Below are 20,248 nucleotides of genomic sequence, written 5' to 3'. Positions count from 1 at the left end.
AAATAAAAGTTGTGCAACCTGAGCACAATGCATATTTTTATGTGGCCTTTTATAGCTATTTCACCTTTTAAGGCTGAGTCCCCGCTGGCGCTGAGCTCGCTATGTGCTTGGTGCGCTTACCTTCTTCTATGTGAATCAGCATATCCCCTCTCCCGCTGTGCTCGCGCGCTCATGCTCGCGCGCACACACGCTCTCCCAAGCGTTCTGCTTGGGGAGACAAGGGAGAGATACTTTCCTGCTGAGAGCAGGGTCATATGACCCTGCTCTGACAAATGGGAAGAGAGAGGGGGCGTGTTCTACTCTGCTGTCACACACACACTGACACTGAATTCAGCAGAGAGAAGTGGAAAGCAGGGAGGCTAATGGACTTAGAGGGGGGGCAAACTGACTGAGAGGGGGGGCAAACGGACTGAGAGGGGGGGGCAAACTGACTGAGAGGGGGGGCAAACGGACTGAGAGGGGGGGCAAATGGACTGAGAGGGGGACAAACGGACTGATGGGGGGGGGCAATCAGGTCAGGATGTTAGAGCATTTAAGGCTCATAAAATTGAGAGACACTAATCATCCAGTCTCAAAACATTTCACTGAATGTGGTCAGGGAGGAATTAATAATTTTTCCTTTTTGGGGATTGAATCAGTTATTTCTAAATCTAGAGGAGGTGATCATATCAACCTTCTGGACCGTAGGGAGGCGTATTGGATCTTCACTCTCCAAACGCGCTTCCCTATGGGCTTGAACATTGACTGGCAACTAACACATTTTTTGTAAACATTTTTGTGATAGACGTATTATGGTGTAATTAGTTGGTAATACAGATTAAATAAGACAATTGTCATTATATTGGACATTATATTCTTGGCATTATAACCTTTGAACCTATGCTTTATCATGCAAATATTATGCTAATATGTAAGCTTAAATTGTTCTTTGATGTATCTTGTGGATAATACTTCATATTTTATAATGGTTGTATTTCCCTGGTTCCTATGATTTAGGTACACAATCTGTGTTATGCAGTATGTATGTGTAATATGTCCTTAAATTTACTTTTCTTGCACATTTTTTTAATCATGTCTAGAGGTTTTTATTTTTAACTTTTTTTTTTTTTTTTGTATATAACTTAGTTGCAACACAGCTAGTTTTTTAATCCACCTTGTTCATGTTTTTCCTTGATATAATAGTACCCTTTATTAAGCATTAGTTTAGTTTAATATAGCTTTATTTCGTTTAAATATGCTTGTCCAGTTAGCAGCAATGTATTTTGTTCTGCTGGAATGGTCAATAAAGCTTTGTTATTGTGTTCCTATGTTTGCCCACATCCAAAATGGCCACACTGCCTTTGGTACTTCCTTTTGCCCTTAGATCGGCACTGAGTCACTCTGTTATGACGTCATCAGGTTCTGATTTTTGGCGCGAAATGGCCCACAGGTAAGAGGGTATATAATGGATGTTATCACATTGTGTTTTATCCTTGAAAAAGAACGCTGCGACGTTCGAAATGCATTGGATGGGTCTTTTGCCACATTAAAGTGCCCTTTTAATCATTTTTTTGTTCTGGTTTCTTCCTGCTCCGTTTGTGCTGGTGCGCTTTTTGGTCTCCCTTTTCCATCAAGGATTCACCTAATTTTCCCCCATTTAATTTGTTATTATGATAGTATTCTTACAAAGGAACACCCTTACTGACGCATTTCAACTTACTAAATTTATTTATGTATGTCACAAGTAATTTTCCTTTAATCCCTTAGTAACTATGTGCAGATTAAACATTATGCACAATTTCTAAATAATAAAGATCAAAATAGTAAAGAATAAAAAGTTTAATATAGTGTACTCCTTGGTTAATTCGTGTTCATGACTGTGATACAGTAAACAGGAAAAAGTGTATGTAGTCACAGCAGTCAATTGTCTGTTATACAGTATACTGTATGAACATTATTTATTTTGACCAAATAAAAGTTGTGCAACCTGAGCACAATGCATATTTTTATGTGGCCTTTTATAGCTATTTCACCTTTTAAGGCTGAGTCCCCGCTGGCGCTGAGCTCGCTATGTGCTTGGTGCGCTTACCTTCTTCTATGTGAATCAGCATATCCCCTCTCCCGCTGTGCTCGCGCGCTCATGCTCGCGCGCACACACGCTCTCCCAAGCGTTCTGCTTGGGGAGACAAGGGAGAGATACTTTCCTGCTGAGAGCAGGGTCATATGACCCTGCTCTGACAAATGGGAAGAGAGAGGGGGCGTGTTCTACTCTGCTGTCACACACACACTGACACTGAATTCAGCAGAGAGAAGTGGAAAGCAGGGAGGCTAATGGACTTAGAGGGGGGGCAAACTGACTGAGAGGGGGGGCAAACGGACTGAGAGGGGGGGCAAACGGACTGAGAGGGGGGGGCAAACGGACTGAGAGGGGGGGCAAACGGACTGAGAGGGGGGGCAAATGGACTGAGAGGGGGACAAACGGACTGATGGGGGGGGCAAACGGACTGAGGAGGGTCAGACGGACTGAGGGGGGCAAACGGACTGAGGGGGGGCAAACGGACTGGGGGGGCAAACGGACTGAGGGGGGGGGCAAACGGACTGAGGGGTGGGCAAACGGACAGAGGGGGGGCAAACGGAGCACTGCTGTGTGGTGGGGGGGCAAACGGAGTGATGTGGTGGGGGAGATGGGAGAGAGAGAGGGGGGAGAAGGGAGAGAGAGAGGGGGGAGAAAGGAGAGAGAGAGGGGGGAGAAAGGAGAGAGAGGGGGGAGAAAGGACAGAGAGAGAGGGGAGAAGGGAGAGAATGAGAGGGGGGGAAAGGGAGGGAGAGAGAGAGAGGGGGGGTGAAGGGAGAGAGAGAGGGGGAGAAGGGAGAGAGATTGGGGGGAGAAGGGAGAGAGTGAGAGGGGGGGAGGGAGAGAGAGAGAGGGGAGGCGGAAGGGGGAGAGAGAGAGAAAGGGGGGGGAGAAGGGAGGGGAGGAGAAGGGAGAGAGAGAGGGGAATGGTGAGAGAGGGGGGAGAGAAAGCAAGGGGGGAGAGAGAGATAGAGAGAGAGCAATAGGGGGGAGAGAGAGAGCAATGGGGGGGAGAGAGAAAGAGCAAGGAGGGGAGAGAGAGAGCAATAGGGGGGAGAGAGAGCAATGGGGGGGGGAGAGAGCGCGATGGGGGGAGAGAGATGAGGGAAGGGGGGGAGATATATATATTTATATATGAGAGAGAGAGATACACAGAAACACAGACAGCCCCTAACAGCCAATGACACACACCCTCCCGTGATAGCCACGCCCCCCCCCCCCCCCCACTCCTGCTCTAAAAATGTTGCAGGACAACGATCGCTCATGCTTGGTGAGCTGGTGACATCACCGCTCTCCAAGCATGAGCGAGCACAGCAGCAGCGTGGACTCCAGAGGTTCCAGAGTATGAAAATAGTTCAATAGATAACATGAAAACAGAGATGAGGTCAAAACTAAAGTATAATTGTCTACAAATTGTATGAGACATGTTTGTGTTTCCATATTACACGACAAATATCAAGATTGATCTGAAACATATTGTCCGTGTGTATGTCGTCACTGTTCAGAAACGGCCTTTGAAAAAAGAGCACCACGTAAGTGCCACACGTGGCACGCCACAAGGACGGCTAACAGGGAACTATTACTCAAACCCTCTGGTGTAGCCAAGAAATCAGTGAACGCTATTCACACAGCCTCCTGGAATCCTGCACTGTATAGAGCACTTGTGAAAAAGAATAACCCCATTGCAGAGCGAGGGGGGCTGATGAAATTATAGAAAGGTGTACAAATGTGGGGACAAGTGTGCGAGTTTCTGTTCATTGAAACGTGCCATGTAAAGTAGTAATACTGTCTTAAGACTCCCAGGGTCACTCCAACACCCATAACCGTTTATTATGAAGGAAAAAAAAATATTGAAAGTGTAATTGTCCATATTTTAGTTTGTGAAACCAACTTCAAAAGAAACTGTAATATACCTCGGGGGGTCTTGCTTAGTTATAAATGTGGTTGTCACCTCAGGTGGTTGAAGGCACTAAGCCTCTGGCCTCTGGCCACACAAACCGCAAGAGGCATGACGCTATTTATAACAAAGCACTGTCTGTCATTACTTTTTGCTTAATTAACACATGCCCCTTTGGGCCTCAGGAGCACAAAGCAAACTATGCACCCAAGGGTAGTGTGTTAATCCAGAAAACTGCATATCACATCATGTGGCTTTGCCTACATAACCGACGTGTCTGAAGATGCCTGAGTTTCAGGACCATATATCAGTAACCATATACAAGCGCCAAGCATAAACATTGCCATTCAAATAGATGAAGCAGATATGCAGCGTAATCATGTGCGTGTGTGTGTACAAGTGCTTTAAATATCTACACCAAGAAATAAGTCATATCCTTTATACGTTAAATATGTTGGTACAGTACGTATGTATGTATGTTAATTCTTCCATTCCAAGTCTTGTAAGCAACAATCTTAAAGAGTAGGCGACAAGATTTATTAATTAGGGGTTGATAATATTATAAATATTTTCTAGCAGGAGGCGCACAATGAAAAAATACCTCTGTATTACAACGTTAGAAATGGATCCACAATATGTAGAACTCACCTGGAAGGCACAATTGCAGTTTATCAACCACGGTTGCGATATTTCTCTGTTGAATTCGACATCTGATACTATCTTCGGTTTGAGCGATTACCTTGGATATAAAAACATATTATTCCAACCATGTTCTGCTATTAAACATGGTATACATTTTCATTAAAGACTTCCGTGGCGCATTTTCTCACCTCTTTCCCAGCCTCCTGAAGTCTTTGGTTGGTGTCAGTAACTTGGACCTACACAAAAATAAGAATTTGACCTTTTGTTAGACAAATATGCATATACGGCGCTGCCCTGATGTAACTGCCCACCCTTGTAATCAGATCATGCTTCATGAGAAAGTTAGAACAAAGGGACGCAAATTCAAATTAACTCTACAGCTTGAACTTGAACTTTTGATCGCAAAGTGCTTTTGTTAACTTTAATTACTCATGACAGCTCGTACTAACAGATTCCGTGGCAAACTTCTCAAATTTACTTGGGATTTTTGAACTCTACTTGTTCCTGTGGGTCTGTCAAACAATTCAAACCATTGACCCAATTGGCCACTGGTCCCTTTTTGATAACCTCAATGAGCTCTATGGGCCATTCATTGTTTGCAAGAAATGGCGATGGCATTTTCTGGTAATTAAACTTTCATACTTTGCTGAATGCAAACACTGGGTGGTTGATTCACATCAAACGTGGAAACCTCCGAACCACAGACACATTTTCATGCTGCAGGTGCAGGCAAAGCCCGGCCTCCGTTTTTCCCACATATTAAGTGACTCATTAGGTCATCATAATAAGAGGAAGCACATTCTGGTTTGTTAAAAAATCTCATTAATTTCTGAACAAAGATGCTCAACGACCTCATTGATGCGGCATTTTGTCTCTTGTTATCTGAATATCATTTATGGAATGCTTTTCTAAGCATAACCTTTGGGGAACTGCGCTTGTTCCGCCTGGTGGGCATATTCTGCTCTGAGAAGTGTAAAGAGAGCTAAAGGGGATGGTCGAGTATGACCCCTGACTAAACTCCGACACTTCTTTGGAAGTTTAGCATCATCTTCCCAATGCTAAACGCCAGCCATAATTACAGCTGATATGTGACTCTCAATTGCAGTTCATTCTCAAATTCTAGTTCAGGTCTAGTGTAATGTGTCCATTACTACTGGGGAGAAAGTGAAGGGAAGGACATTCTTATGCTGTGTGGACAACGGAAACGCAGGAGAAATGATCGATGCACCCGCCGTCCTGTAGAGTTTGCTGTGAGAACACATTTTGAGAATCCCTTGGAACAAGATTCAATGTAAAACATCAAAATATGAACTTTGAAAGGGGCCCAAACAAAACATTATTGGTCTAAACTAATAATTATAGCTGTTAAATACCGCTGCTAACCATGTTCAATTCCTTGCTATATGAAATGGTACAGTTATAAAGAATGCAAGTAATGGTAATATGCTGCACACCAAAAGAATTTAAACTTAATACATACAGTTACTTGAGAGAGACCATGTTTGCTGGTCGAAACGTCGTGTGGCTAATACATTTCTACTTTGATTACAAAATCCGTAGTGCTCGGCATCCACTTCCTTTTACCATTATAAGGAATGGCAGATTTATCCAATATAGTGCAATATGTTCATTTTGGAGGTTAGGGAATAGAAAAACATGCTCTTTATTGCACTTTTAAGTGTTATTTTGTAATTATACATAACATAGAAAGATGTTAGTTTATTTAGGAAATATAAGCCTCTTTTATTTTAGCAATAAATCTTTTAGATTCATAATACAGGTAGGATGGCGTTTCCTGGGCTCTCAATACATTCCTAAAGCAGCAAAACGTGAAAAATCCTAAAGAAAATCCTAATAAAAATCAGTTCAGTAGTATTAGATAAGACTGTTTGCATTTTTTAAACTCCATATGCCATTTTTAATTATTGTTTTAATATACTGATCGTCCTTTGGTTGCTACAGCAACAATTTAAAAAGTTATATCCACTTCCTCTGTTGAAACAAGCTCTGACACACACCTTTTTGAGCTCTGTACTTTGGCAACAAAGTATCACAAACAGATCTGTTGCTGTGTTTCAAACAGCAGACTGTATATTACTGTGGAAGCTGTAACAATAATAATGTGCTACATTTAGTAATATAACATTACATTTCAGCTGTAGTATTTCACTGACTGCAGCATAGAGTCAGAAGGCAGCCATTACGTTAGGCACACAATCAGGATTTATATCAGGAGCACCAAATGATTGCCAGTTTAGGTAAGAATGTAAAATGATACATTGTCACACGCTTTACATATACAAATAAGAAAATTAAAAAAAACGGGGGCAAGTTGCTGCTTTAACGGATTCTGCTATTCTAAGAACTAACCTATTACAGGTAGTCCTCGCTATCCAACGTTTCACTTGACAACGAATGGCATATCCAACGCTTTACAATGCAACCCTATGGGCCGTTTTTGGACGCCGGAATGCGTTATCCAACGCTCACCGCCACTGATTAACATGGGACTCACTTTACAGCGGTTTCACTATCCAACGCTACTCCCAGAACCGGTTCCGTTGGATAACCGAGGACTGCAAGTATGGCGATTATATTGATACACTGCTATGCTGTTTGTTACAGCACGCACAAAGAATAACACCGTGAAGTGACACATGCTACCGAATAATAAAGAAAACATTTTAAAACTGATCCCTACCTTCAATTTTTCAGCATCAGCCCTCACTTTAAGGAGTTCATTAATTGCATCCACAAAGCCCTGGTGGTGGAAGTTACACATCTTCTCTATCTCTCGGTCATGGTTACGAATCCGGGTATCCAGCTTCTCCATGAACTTTTGGTGGGCATTTGGTTGATCATCGTACACAGAGCTGTGAAAATACGAATGAAGGCAAGACGTGAAATAAGCTGATTTCCATCATTGTGTCAACTGAACGTACATTTTTGAGTAGGGTCCTTACAGATGTATTGTTGAAGCAAATAAAATGAACTGGAGACTGTGGTAAAATAAGTAAAAGAAATGATATGTAAATGGTGTATGTTATCTTCCAAAACCAAATGGTACCTTCATCAAATGTGACGTCGGCAAAACACCATAAACAATATCCGTTTATTATTTTTTAAGCTGATCTCATACAAAAAATACTGCAAAATATCTAACCCTTACTGTGGTAACAACTGAAACATTCCACTGGTATCACTAATTAATTATCAACAGACATTTAGAATGGAAACCTTCATCGCGAGCTCACCCCAGTCCTCCAGGTGGTATAGTATATGTTACAACATGGTTTATCTAAGTGTCAAAGATAAAAATGTTAATGTCTACAGCTCAAGTTCCATCTTTCTTTTCTCACCAACAATCTATCAAATCTCCAGCATCCGCCAGGAGTTCAGCATATTGAAAAGCAATTACTCACCCCCCAGCTCAACACACACGTATCTCCCTCCCAGAGCATGCTGTGCTTAAATAAAGCACTACAGAGTTATAGGTCTAGTACAGGGTTGGAAACTCCAGTCCTCAAGGGCCACCAACGGGTTAGGTTTTAAGGAAATCCCAACTACAGTGACTGACTGAGCTACGGATTGAGCCACCTGTGCTGAAGCAGGGATATCCTTAAAACCTGACCTGTTGGGGTTCTTGAGGACTGAACTTTTCCACCTCTGGTCTAGTAGTGTTGGCCAGTGAGACAAATAGATTTTTTGACAGTGTTGAAAATGTTCATTAGACCGTTAGTGAAAACTTTCATTGGACTGTTAGTGAAAACTTTCTTTAGACCGTTATTGAAAACTTTCATTAGGCCGTTAGTGAAGGTTTTCATTAGGCCGTTAGTGAAGATTTTCATTAGGCCGTTAGTGTAAACTTTCATTAGACCGTTAGTGAAGACTTTCATTAGACCGTTAGTGAAGACTTTCATTAGACCGTTAGTGAAAACTTTCATTAGACCGTTAGTGAAAACTTTCATTAGACTGTTAGTGAAGACTTTCATTAGGCCGTTAGTGTAAATTTTCATTAGACCGTTAGTGAAGACTTTCATTAGACCGTTAATGAAGACTTTCATTAAACCGTTAGTGAAGACTTTCATTAGACCGTTAGTGAAGACTTTCATTAGACCGTTAGTGAAGACTTTCATTAGACCGTTAGTGAAGACTTTCATTAGGCCGTTAGTGAAGACTTTCATTAGGCCGTTAGTGAAGACTTTCATTAGGCCGTTAGTGAAGACTTTCATTAGGCCGTTAGTGAAGACTTTCATTAGGCCGTTAGTGAAGACTTTCATTAGGCCGTTAGTGAAGACTTTCATTAGGCCGTTAGTGAAGACTTTCATTAGGCCGTTAGTGAAGACTTTCATTAGACCGTTAGTGAACGTTCTTCATTGGATAATGCCACCTCAGAAGAAGAGACGGCTGTGATCCCAAACCTATGAGGAAAGTTCATGTACTGTAGGTCCAATCACAGACACCTCTATCTGCCCGAAGGCAGGTTATGGCAATGACATCGTCACACATGCTTCCAACTGGCCACATGGATATTTCCTGGAAGGAACAGAACTCTACACAAGCATTGTAATCACAGTGTGGAAAGATGCCATCATCACACTGCGCGTTACTCCAAATGTGTTAATATTTCACTGATGCAATGTTCAGGTCTCCCTTCACTACATAGGCTAGGCAGTTATTCATTAAACGGTGATAGTGCCAATCGGGGCACTATAGTTTGGAAACTTCCATTTCTGTGAATGGAAGTTTCTCTGCGATAGTGCACTGATCAGTACTATTGCAGATTAATGAATAACCCACTTAGTATTTTTCGAGCATCTGAACAATTATTATTATTTATTTATTTTCTTCTTGCTTTTTCAACCCCCTAATTTGCTGGCTAATTTAAGAGCTGTAGCCTTTCCATTGTTTTAGATGTTTGATTCGTCTAATCACTGTGCGTGTTCTATGAGTGCACTGGAATCTGGGGGGACAAGAATCCTCGCTGCTAAGTCAATAACATGGATAGTAGATCCTGACCCACAGACGGCCGCATGCATCTTTAACCCATTATCTCCTGCTTCTTTTATTACATCTTCAAGCCATGTCTTAGAGAAACATGTTTATTAAACCAGACTATTTGGAAGTTATTAGTTTGCCTCCACAGATGCACAAAGCCATAATCTGTCCAGCACATTCAGAGAAATGCATTAGAACGTGTATTTGTTTGTTAATTAAGGGGTAACCTCGTATTGTTTTGAACAGTCACACTGATTTCAATACTTAATGAGACTTTCTCATCAACATAGTACTAACTTTTATTTTAATGTACATTTCGTCTGTATATATTGAAGTAGTTAATTACAAATAATCTCTGCACTCTTCAGTACAATAGGATTTAGTGTACCTCCCATTTAAACAATCAGGGACCAACATACAGCAGATGTATATTTAATTCTTCTATCACAGTTTGCGCGAGATCAAATCCACAGCAATGAGCCTGTGAGACTCAAACGAAATCTGGTGCTTATCAACAAATAGAATATCTACAGTACATTAACTAAAGCACAAGCACTGAGCGCCATCTAGTGGAGAAATCAGAAATGCAGGTCAGACCATATTCTTAAGTACTGTACTGTACACAATATTAAAGCGGTAATTCTATATGCAGCAAGGCGATCCGCTGATACGGCGGTACCGAGAAGGGGGCCGCCATGTCTGCGCATAACGGGGAAGTCAGGGGACGCGCGTGCGCAGAACGGGCGGTTGACGAGGGTGCGCATGCTCAGAACGAAGGTTGCGCGCGCCGAACGGAGGTTGCGCATGCGCAGAAGGGGGGGAATTGCCGTTTTGCGCATGCGCACACGCCGAAAATCGCCGGTTCCGCTTTCCGCCGATTTTAGATTTGTGGCGGGCCCCTAGAACGGAACCCACCGCATGCCCGAAGTGGTCACTCAGGCTATTTCGGTCGAAAATCCCTATTGACGTTAATGGGGATTTACGGCCACTTTGGCATATATAGAATTGCTCCCTAAAATTGACATTTATTATACATTTTGGAACCCATTTTTGGATTATTTGAAGGTTAAATGAAGTCTTAAATGAACAATAAAATCATGCATTTTCCTTGAAAAAAAATGGTATTAATTTTTCCCTTGTAATAAAGCTTTTTCTTATTATATTTTGGGGCAGTGATTCCCAACAAGGGTCTCAGGAACCCTTAGGGGTACGTGAAGTGTCTCCAAGGTGTCCGGCCCACACAATATGTCATGGCGGATCCCAGGCCATATAGGGGATTCCTGCGCCCGTGTGGGGACAGCGCACTTATTAAGTCCACGAACTGCACCTTAGTGTGGGTGGTATACCTGACAATTACAGCAGGAGCTTCAATGTCGCTACCCACAATGCTTTGCCTTCACAGCAGCAAGGCATTGTGGGGCGTGACTTTGGAAGCTCCTGCAGTAACTGACAGCTCATTAAGAATGTGTTCCCCTCACTACCTCAGGACACTATAGTACCTGGGATCGGTCAAACAGTTTTGTTATTAATAGTCTTATGAGTAGGCAACAAGATGTATTAATTAGAGGATCACAAGTTGTTTACCAGGTGCTGCACAATTTAGAAAAGGTTGGGAAGGGAATCACTATTTTAGGGGTTTGGTTTATCGAATCTAGTTGTTATTGGGGTTTACATGTTTGATTGTTTTTGAGTAGAGTTACTTTGCAGTTTGTTAAAATTAGTAACTGTTATATAAACCAAAATGAATACAAAAGACAAGTAATACGATGTTCTACGTGCGAGTCGGGGGAGTAAAAATAGCAGGAATAAATAAAAAAAGACATCTGGGAGACTTCAGTGGAATCTTCTTCTTGTGCAAGTATTTGCACCATAATTAAAGCATCAAAACATGTTAAATTTTATATGTATTTTTTTTTATTAATAAACCAGCACTGTAGAATTACACAGTACTTACTATATTTTTTACAATTATTATTCAACTCTTAATGATTTCTATAGCAGGTTTAGCACACCTCCCCAGCAGTGCAAGATCTTTGCAACACTTTCCTGCTTGTGATACTTTGTTGCCAATATGGCCAGCAGTTTGAGCTGTAAACTGTAACACTAGATAATGTTACCGTAGTAGGATACATTGTAGCTGCTGTGTTACACTGACTGAAGCAGCCATTGTGTTGGTCACACAATGAGGATTTTTACAGATGTATAACAGGCACACCACACGATTGCCAGCTTAGGTAAGAATGTAGAATGATACACTGTCCCATGCTTTACATATACAAAAGGAGGGATGTAGAATTGCTGCTTTAAACTGGTCTTGGTTCATGAAAATGTTGGCCTTTGCAGTGCTGGAGGTCCGATGGCACATGAGTGCCACAGACACCCTGGAACTTCCGCGTCATGTGATCCTGGATCGATCACACGACTCGGCTGTTGCCTGGATGCAGGAAATGGAAGTGGAGTTGGCTTTACTTCTATTATGATCTGCCTGGCCGATCCATCATGGCGGTCAGGCTCAATCAATCCCTAAAACATGAGCAAGTGCCCATGACATACTTGGTACGGCATTAGGGCTCCTGGCATGCCACAATGCCACTCTAAACACTATAGAGAGCCCCCTTTGTGCCTGATGCAAAATGCAGTGTGAACAGATTGTGTGCAAGCAGATCGATATTTCTGCAAATCTAGCACTAGTGTCACTACAGTGGAAATGTCAGGTTAATGGCTCTGTTTTGTTTATGCAAATAATAGCCCTAACAATGTACCTACATCTATAACACACACATCCGCCTGTCATGCTCTCTATCCTACACCACAAATAATATTAAGAAAAACAGAGCACTGATCACACCGGAATGCAGAGAAAAAACATTCTAAGTGGGGGGGGGGGGGCAGGGTGTTTGCCCCGTTATGTAGCTGTTTGCTGAGGATCCAATACATCGGCCTTTTTGTGTGGGTAAGCACTCTCATAGAACGTATTTTTCTCTTCATTCCGGTGTGAGCAGTGCTCTGTTTTTCCTAATATTATTTGTTGGGTATGCTGTGGAAAACGGAGGCACACCCTATCTGAGGACAGAAGATAATATCCAGAAGACCAACCAAATGTGAGTTTATTACTCCTCTCATCTACACCACTTACAATCTATCCACTTCGATGTGTATATGTCTGGACACAAGTGTGGGGGGATTCTTACTGCAGTGTTTGTGGAACCGTAGCCAGCTATTCCAATTACAGTGGATTAGTGGTGTTAATATTATTGGAAGTGTTGGTATATTATAAAAGATACGCAAGGGTAATACACTGAAAAAGTCCAAAAGGATTATACTATGCTTATGTAAGCTATTGAGCCTATAGCTAGAGCACCACACAGCTTTCTTCCATCTCTATCCTACACCAGCCATGTTAACATTGATGAAATTCTTTCTCTCCACTATCATAAGATTTCTTAAATTAGACCCCACAATTTGGGAAAGGGAATTTTAATCTGCATTTTAGGGGGTCATTCTATATATGTCTGAAAACAGCCATTGATGGCTGTAGAGGTTTCCAGCCCAAATCGTCCCGAAATGGCCACTTTGGCACATATAGAATTATCCCTTTAGTTTCCACTCTCCAAGAATCAGGTACTTACCCACGATTACATTCTACAAACTACACTTCGTGCAGCCGAAATCTGTAGGCCTATCGCTTGCTTTACACACCGTACAAATGTGCAAAACTCATGAAAAAGGGCATAAAGAGTGAGGAAAATAGATGAAAAATATGCAGTAACTATTTTCTAATACTACACAAATGGTTTATTTAAAAAAACTAATTTTGGTTTGTGAAGACAATGCTGCTTTGCATCAGGTTAAATTAGCACTGCCTTGCGACATCCAGACCCTGAAATATGGGGGGGTGGGGGGGAGCAGAAGGGAGAGAGAGGGACAGAGAGGTAGAGGGGGGAATGGAGGGAGAGAGAGGAAGGGAGAGGGAGGCGGGAGGAAGAGAGAGGGAGGGGGGAGGGAGAGAAATGGAGAGAGAGGGAGGGAGGAAGAGAGAGGGACAGGGAGGGAGGGAGACGGAGGGAGAAAGAGGAAGGGGGAGGGACAGAGAGGGAGATTCGAGAACACCAAGCGACTTTCATACCTCCCCAAACACACCTTTATAAAATACACCAAGAGATTCCTGTGCACAAAACTGACCGCACCTGAGATAGCTGGGAAATATGCTAATTGAGATCATTGAACACACTTTGCATATCTCTCTCTCTCGCCTTTAGTAGATATGTGATGTTAGGGGGAAAGCCTCTTTTGTACATCATTAGCATCAACAGCCGGGGAAATGTAACCATTGGCTATTTAAAGGAGTCACACTGGGGCAATGTTAGGTTATTCTCTTTAGTCGATAGGCGTTACTATTTTCCATTTAGATACCTATATTATATCACTATTGCCTATTACCGATATAATATATAACTGCCTCCACCCAGCGCATGGGGATTATTATCATCACTATTTTAAGTGTTTCGTCGTGTTTTATTTTTATTTATATTAAAACTTTAATATTTTCTGTACTCTTGTGTGACCAAACAGCGGTCGACCCTATTTGGAGGGTTTGGCTACTTAAGCCTTCATGGTGGCCACGCGATTATTCCTAGTGTGCCCTATCTTGAGTGCAATTATTAGGGGTTTCGTGATCTCTTATGATCATTTTGTTTGTGTGGTTGTTACGATTAACTTGCAAGAACAAAAGGAAAGACGCGCGAACTCCCAGACGGAGCTGCCCTGCGTCACGGACAACCAGAGGACCAAATTCCGTGACAATCCCGTTTATGGAAAGATGCTCCACAGCACGTCTTTGAAAAAAAGAAACTCCAGAAACTTCCAACGCGTTTCACACCTGGCAGTGCGTTCTCAGGGAGAAATTCAAGGAGTAATTCCACCCTGAATTAATTTTATTATTTTGAGCTAAACTGCTTCAAGGATTACATGTTTCGCTCTGATCATTTTCCACTGCTGCATTGAAACCCCATAGTGTATGTCACATCATCTAATTAATTTATTTTTTTTCAAGTAGGGGCTTACATACAGTGGTGTGAAAAAGAAAGTACACCCTCATTGAATTCCATGGTTTTACATATCAGGACATAATAACTATCATCTGTTCCTTAGCAGGTCTTAAAATTAGGTAACTACAACCTCAGATGAACGACACCACATGACATATTACACCGTGTCATGATTTATTTAACAAAAATAAAGCCAAAATGGAGAAGCAATGTGTAAAAATTAAGTACACCTTATGATTCAAAAGCTCTTAGAGCCACCTTTAGCAGCAATAACTTGAAGTAATCGTTTTCTGTATGGCTTTATCAGTCTCTCACATCATTGTGGAGGAATTTTGGCCCACTCTTCTTTACAACGATGCTACAGTTCATTGAGGTTTGTGGGCATTTATTTATGCACAGCTCTCTTAAGGTCCAGACACAGCATTTCAATCAGGTTAAGGTCTGGACTTTGACTGGGCCATTGCAACACCATGATTGTTTTATTTTTCAGCCATTCTGTTGCAGGTTTGCTGGTGTGCTTGGGATCATTGTCCTGTTGCATGACCCAATTTCGGCCAAGCATTAGCTGTCGGACAGATGGCCTCACATTTGACTCTAGAATACTTTGGTATACAGAGGAGTTCATGGTCGACTCAATGACTGCAAGGTTCCCAGGTCCTGTTGCTGTAAAACTAGCCCAAATCATCACCCCTCCACCACCGTGCTTTACAGTTGGTATGAGGTGTTTGTGCTGATATGCTGTTTTTGGTTTTCACCAAACGTGGCGCTGTACATTATGGCCAAACATCTCCACTTTGGTCTCGTCTGTCCAAAGAACATTGTTCCAGAAGTCTTGTTGTTTGTTCAGATGCAACTTTGCAAACCTAAGCCGTGCTGCTATGTTCTTTTTAGAGAGAATAGGCTTTCTCCTGGCAACCCTTACAAACAAACCATACTTGTTCAGTCTTTTTCTAATTGTACTGTCATGAACTTTAACATTTAACATGCTAACGGAGGCCTGTAGAGTCTGAGATGTAACTCTTGGTTTTTTTGCAATTTCTCTGAGCATTGCACGGTCTGACCTTGGGGTGAATTTGCTGGGATGTCAACTCCTGGGAAGATTGGCAACTGTCTTGAATGTTTTCCACTTTTGAATAATCTTTCTCACTGTAGAATTATGTACTTTAAATTGTTTGGAAATGGCCTTATAACCCTTCCCAGATTGATGGGCAGCAACAATTGCTTCTCTAAGATCATTGCTGATGTCTTTCCTCCTTGGCATTGTGTTAACACACACCTGAATGCTCCAAACCAGCAAACTGCTAAAACTTCAGCTTTTATAGAGGTGGTCACACTTGCTGATGATCAATTAATCAAGGGCATTTGATTAGCAGCACCTGTCTGCTGCTTAGCATCTTAATTCCTATGGAAGCAGTAAGGGTGTACTAAGTTTTTCACACATAGCTTCTCCATTTTGGCTTTATTTTTGTTAAATAAATTATGACACGGTGTAATATGTCATGTGTTGTTGTTCACCTGAGGTTGTATTTACATAATTTGAAGACCCGCTAAGGAACAGATGATTGTTATTATGTCCTGATATGTAAAACCATAGAATTCAAAGAGGGTGTACTTTCTTTTTCACACAACTGTTTATACAGGTATACAGGGCTCGACAAATGCTCTCGGCCTCCCGCCTTGGGTGAGTGTATTTTGCCCGTTGTCGATTGTTAACTGGGCGTGGTGGTGCGGCGTCTCCCGTCATACTCCTGCTTTTTCTCAGCAACTTCAAGTGTCCCCCCAGCAACTCGTGTGACAATGGCGTGGCATCAAATGACACTATATTGCCATGGCAACTTGACACCGCATGACGTCTTGACATCACGTAGCGTTCCAATGTCATGGCAACACAGCATCATTTGACACCACGCAGCCATTTTCACACGAGTGAGCGGGTAAAGTGAGTGGAGTGAGAGGTTTTTTTTGGGGGGGGGGCAAGTAATTTTATATTTTTTAAGCAAGTGCTTTTTGTTTTAGAATTTGTCGCTGCCTGTATATATATATATATATATATATATATATATATATATATATTAAATACGTCCCTGAGGAAGGTCACGTTTGGGTGATCGAAACGTTGGAGGTGGTGCCATGATACTCTGAATACAGCTTTATTGGAACTACTGGACTGTGTGCTGTCTCGTTTTTTCCGGACTCCAATCTGGTAAAACCTATTTTTTTTATATATATATATATATATATATATATATATATATATATATATATATATATATATATATATATATATATACATACACACACACATATATATTTTTGTTTTAAAAGCTCTAAAAAAATTGTGATTTTAGAAATGGTGAAAAGTTTTTTTCCGTGTTTTTCAGAAGCACAGTATGAGGAACCAGGAGTTTGTGTGTATTTAAAAGAAGTGTCCACACAAAGTCAATAAAATGTTATATAACTGTTTACTTTATATCTGGGTGATTACAGTGCAGGAAGTTTTGATACTACATGCAGCTGCTGTAAACATTGGATTCCATTTCTCATATGTCTCAAGCTGGCATTTTATACAAACCTGGTAATAAAATGAACAAGGGAACACCTAATCCGCCCGCTGCAGTCATTGCTGCTTCTCTAACACTGTCAACACACATTATACAACAATGAGATTGATTCATGGATGCTATATTTGTTTACACTCTATGAATGTTCCCTGTGTCCATGTTATTAATGCAATAAAAATGTCACTAAGAGATATAAGCTTCAATAATCATATGTTTTAATTAAGACGAAAAGTGGCACATTGTCAACAAACATACCCAAAGTAGTGTTGAGTTGCTAAATAAATTACCAAAATAAATGAATTATCTGTGTGAACTAAGCTATTACAAGGCTCTGGCTAGAAAAAAGGTGCAATTCCTGATGTTCTATTTTGAAACCCCTATTTTTCAGTAAACCTCTTTATGCTCTGTGACTCTTTATACTTCTATTGACACTGGTTGTATTTATTTCGTGTTAGCTTTTTCGGGGATATATAAAATGGCTGTCATTTATGCCAAAGGAAATAAAGGCTGAAGATTTCTGCGTATAATATTTACATAATAGTATAAAATAGACTGGTGGGCATTTTTTTCCATAATATATAGCATAGCTCTGTCTGAGTAGGTACAAACACTCTTCCTTGGTCATCATAAGGGGGGAAAAAATAAAGATAAGTCATTTTTGTTCTTCTTTAAGTCAGAACGCTGCGGGTTTTTATTCACTCTGAACACTTTCACATTGTACAGTATTTCACAAAATGATTTGGCCACCAGGAGGTGCTGCAACACTGTAAGTATCACCTGTTACATTTTGTGCAAAACAAAGCCCAGAATTTGATAAACATTTCAGTTTGTTCGTGATTGTGAAAAAGTTCTAATGTTTAAGAAAATGTTGTAGTCAGCAATTCATTTTATTATATCCAAATTTAATTTTTTTTTTATTGACACGTAAACCTGGATCCATCTCCCCTTTCTCTGTCAGTCCAGTGAATGGTCCCACTATTTACCACGTCACCAAAACCAGTTGCTGCGATGTTACATGTAACGCCCTCTTTTCCATTCACATTCATTCTCTGGCTAACACTTGTCTCTTTCATGCCTGTAACATTGCTAAACGTTCCGCTGTCGCTATGCTGCTAAAACTAATGCATGCTCTTATCCTCTCCCACCTAGACTATTGTAATCTACTGTAGTCTAACTCTACTGCTAACACCTGTCTCACAACTTTCATCCAAAATGCTGCTGCTGCTGCTGCTGCTGCTACAGTCTTTGTACGGTATGCAAACCTGGCACAATGTAAATATGCCAAAAGCAGGTCTACAAACATGGACACGCTCCACATCCTGACCCTACTTCAGATGTTGTGTGATCACATTATATGTCTTTAAGCTCAGTGTATCATTTATCAGCTCTTACACATTTGAGACAGATAGAAATTGAAGGCAGAAATATGTCCTCTGACTTTCTCTAAGCCTAAAAGTCAGCGACTTCAAAGAATCAAAAAAGTGTCCTTCATAAACTGTGCTTACTGACAACTCACCCTTTGTGCTGCCTGGGAGTATATACAATGAGGGCTGGGGGAAGAGTGAACGCATATAATTTTAAACATGAAGGATACATCCATTCCTAGCAATGTTGCTATTCAGCAAGCTAATTAAGGTAACCAAAACGTCAAATAATTGATGGCAACACAGCATTGTAACATCCCTTACATGATCATGTAACAAAATAATCTCTTTTATTTACACACGCTACTTGATCTTTCCCCAGATGTGCTATTAAATCCAGCTTCAATTCTCCCTTGCATTATATATTTTTTCCAGATTATGCCCAGGTGTTTCCTGTGATTCAACAGAAGTTGCTCCAGCAAACACAATTCTTCATAACCAACTACAGTGCACACATTACCCGAAGCAGCGGGAGACACTAAAACAAGCCACTGTTTTAGTGGGAAATCAGTCATGGCAGAACAATGCTGATCTGAAGTGGAGGTGAAAACAGGGAAACAATTATATAGACTCAATAACTTCTGAGTAGCTCCGCAACACACCTTTATTACCAGGTAGACCGCTTACACGTTGTTTTGCTTTACTCACAGCAGTAGTATCATTAAATAAGTAAAACACCTGTAAACCAAATGAGCTAATAATTACAATGTAGCTGAAGACAACCGTACCAAAGGTATGAAAACACAATTCAGTTATTCTGTGTTTAAAGTGTTTATTTTCACCCTCGCATTAACGTGAAGTGGAGGCGGACATTTTGTTGGCTTTGTGATAACGTCCATTTTACATGCCGGTCAATTAAATCCACGTCAATAGTGTGACGTGTGACAATGATTCGGTCCTGATTTTGTATTCTAATTTTCTGGTATAATAGTACAGTATATGTAATATTGGTGTGTGTATATATATATATATATGTGTGTGTGTGTGTGTGTGTGTGTGTGTATGTGTGTGTGTGTGTGTGTGAATATATACATATATATATATATATATACACACACACACACACACACACACACACATGATAGTCACTGTCTCTATCTGCTATGAGTAGTGCTGCAAGTGTAGTTTCCAAAGAGGAGTAGGTGTTTATTTTATGATTTATTTGCTTAAAAAGACGGTGGACCTATTGTTTAGTTACTATTAGTGACGTACCGATTACCCGGAATTACCTGGTACCCGGCGTTACCCGGCAGGTTTTCAGCTACCCGGATATTACCCGGACCCGGCAACTGAGAAGTGGGCCCGGCGCCGGGTAATACCCGGCGTCAGGTAATGTCAGGGTAGCTGAAAAATACATCATCATTTACCTGCTGTCAGCGACAGAAGACGAGGAAGACCCATGAGGAAGATGGCGGCGACATCTAGACAGGTCAGCAGAGGTCCCGTGGTGGTGACAGCTTCACCAGTGTGTGTTCAGCCGGCGTGGGAGCTGCAGGACTCCATAGCAGTGAGAGCTGGGGAACGATGTGACTGGAGCAGGAGCAGAAGCGTTCCTATTGGACAGCCGGCTGTCCAATAGGCATGCTTCTGCTTCTGCTCCGGTCACGTGGTTCCCTAGCTCTAGT

General features: G+C 41.4%; 1 protein-coding gene across 6 annotated transcripts in view; it reads right to left on the bottom strand.

The window, feature by feature from the left end:
* EXOC6 (exocyst complex component 6) overlaps positions 1–20,248 on the bottom strand; it is a 291,045-nt gene that overhangs the window by 222,190 nt on the left and 48,607 nt on the right. For all 6 annotated transcript variants that reach the window (XM_075612778.1, XM_075612772.1, XM_075612774.1 and 3 more), the window contains exons 2-4: positions 7,294–7,465; positions 4,781–4,828; positions 4,599–4,689 (exon numbers count right to left, since the gene is read on the bottom strand). In XM_075612778.1, coding sequence (XP_075468893.1) covers positions 4,599–4,689; positions 4,781–4,828; positions 7,294–7,465 — 311 coding nt within the window. The remainder of the gene's footprint in view (positions 1–4,598; positions 4,690–4,780; positions 4,829–7,293; positions 7,466–20,248) is intronic.

The sequence above is a fragment of the Ascaphus truei genome, chromosome 8, assembly GCF_040206685.1.
Source record: "Ascaphus truei isolate aAscTru1 chromosome 8, aAscTru1.hap1, whole genome shotgun sequence".
In the NCBI taxonomy this organism is placed as follows: domain Eukaryota; kingdom Metazoa; phylum Chordata; class Amphibia; order Anura; family Ascaphidae; genus Ascaphus; species Ascaphus truei.
The sequence above is the reverse complement of the archived record's forward strand: the minus strand, read 5'-3'. Positions and strand labels throughout refer to the sequence as shown.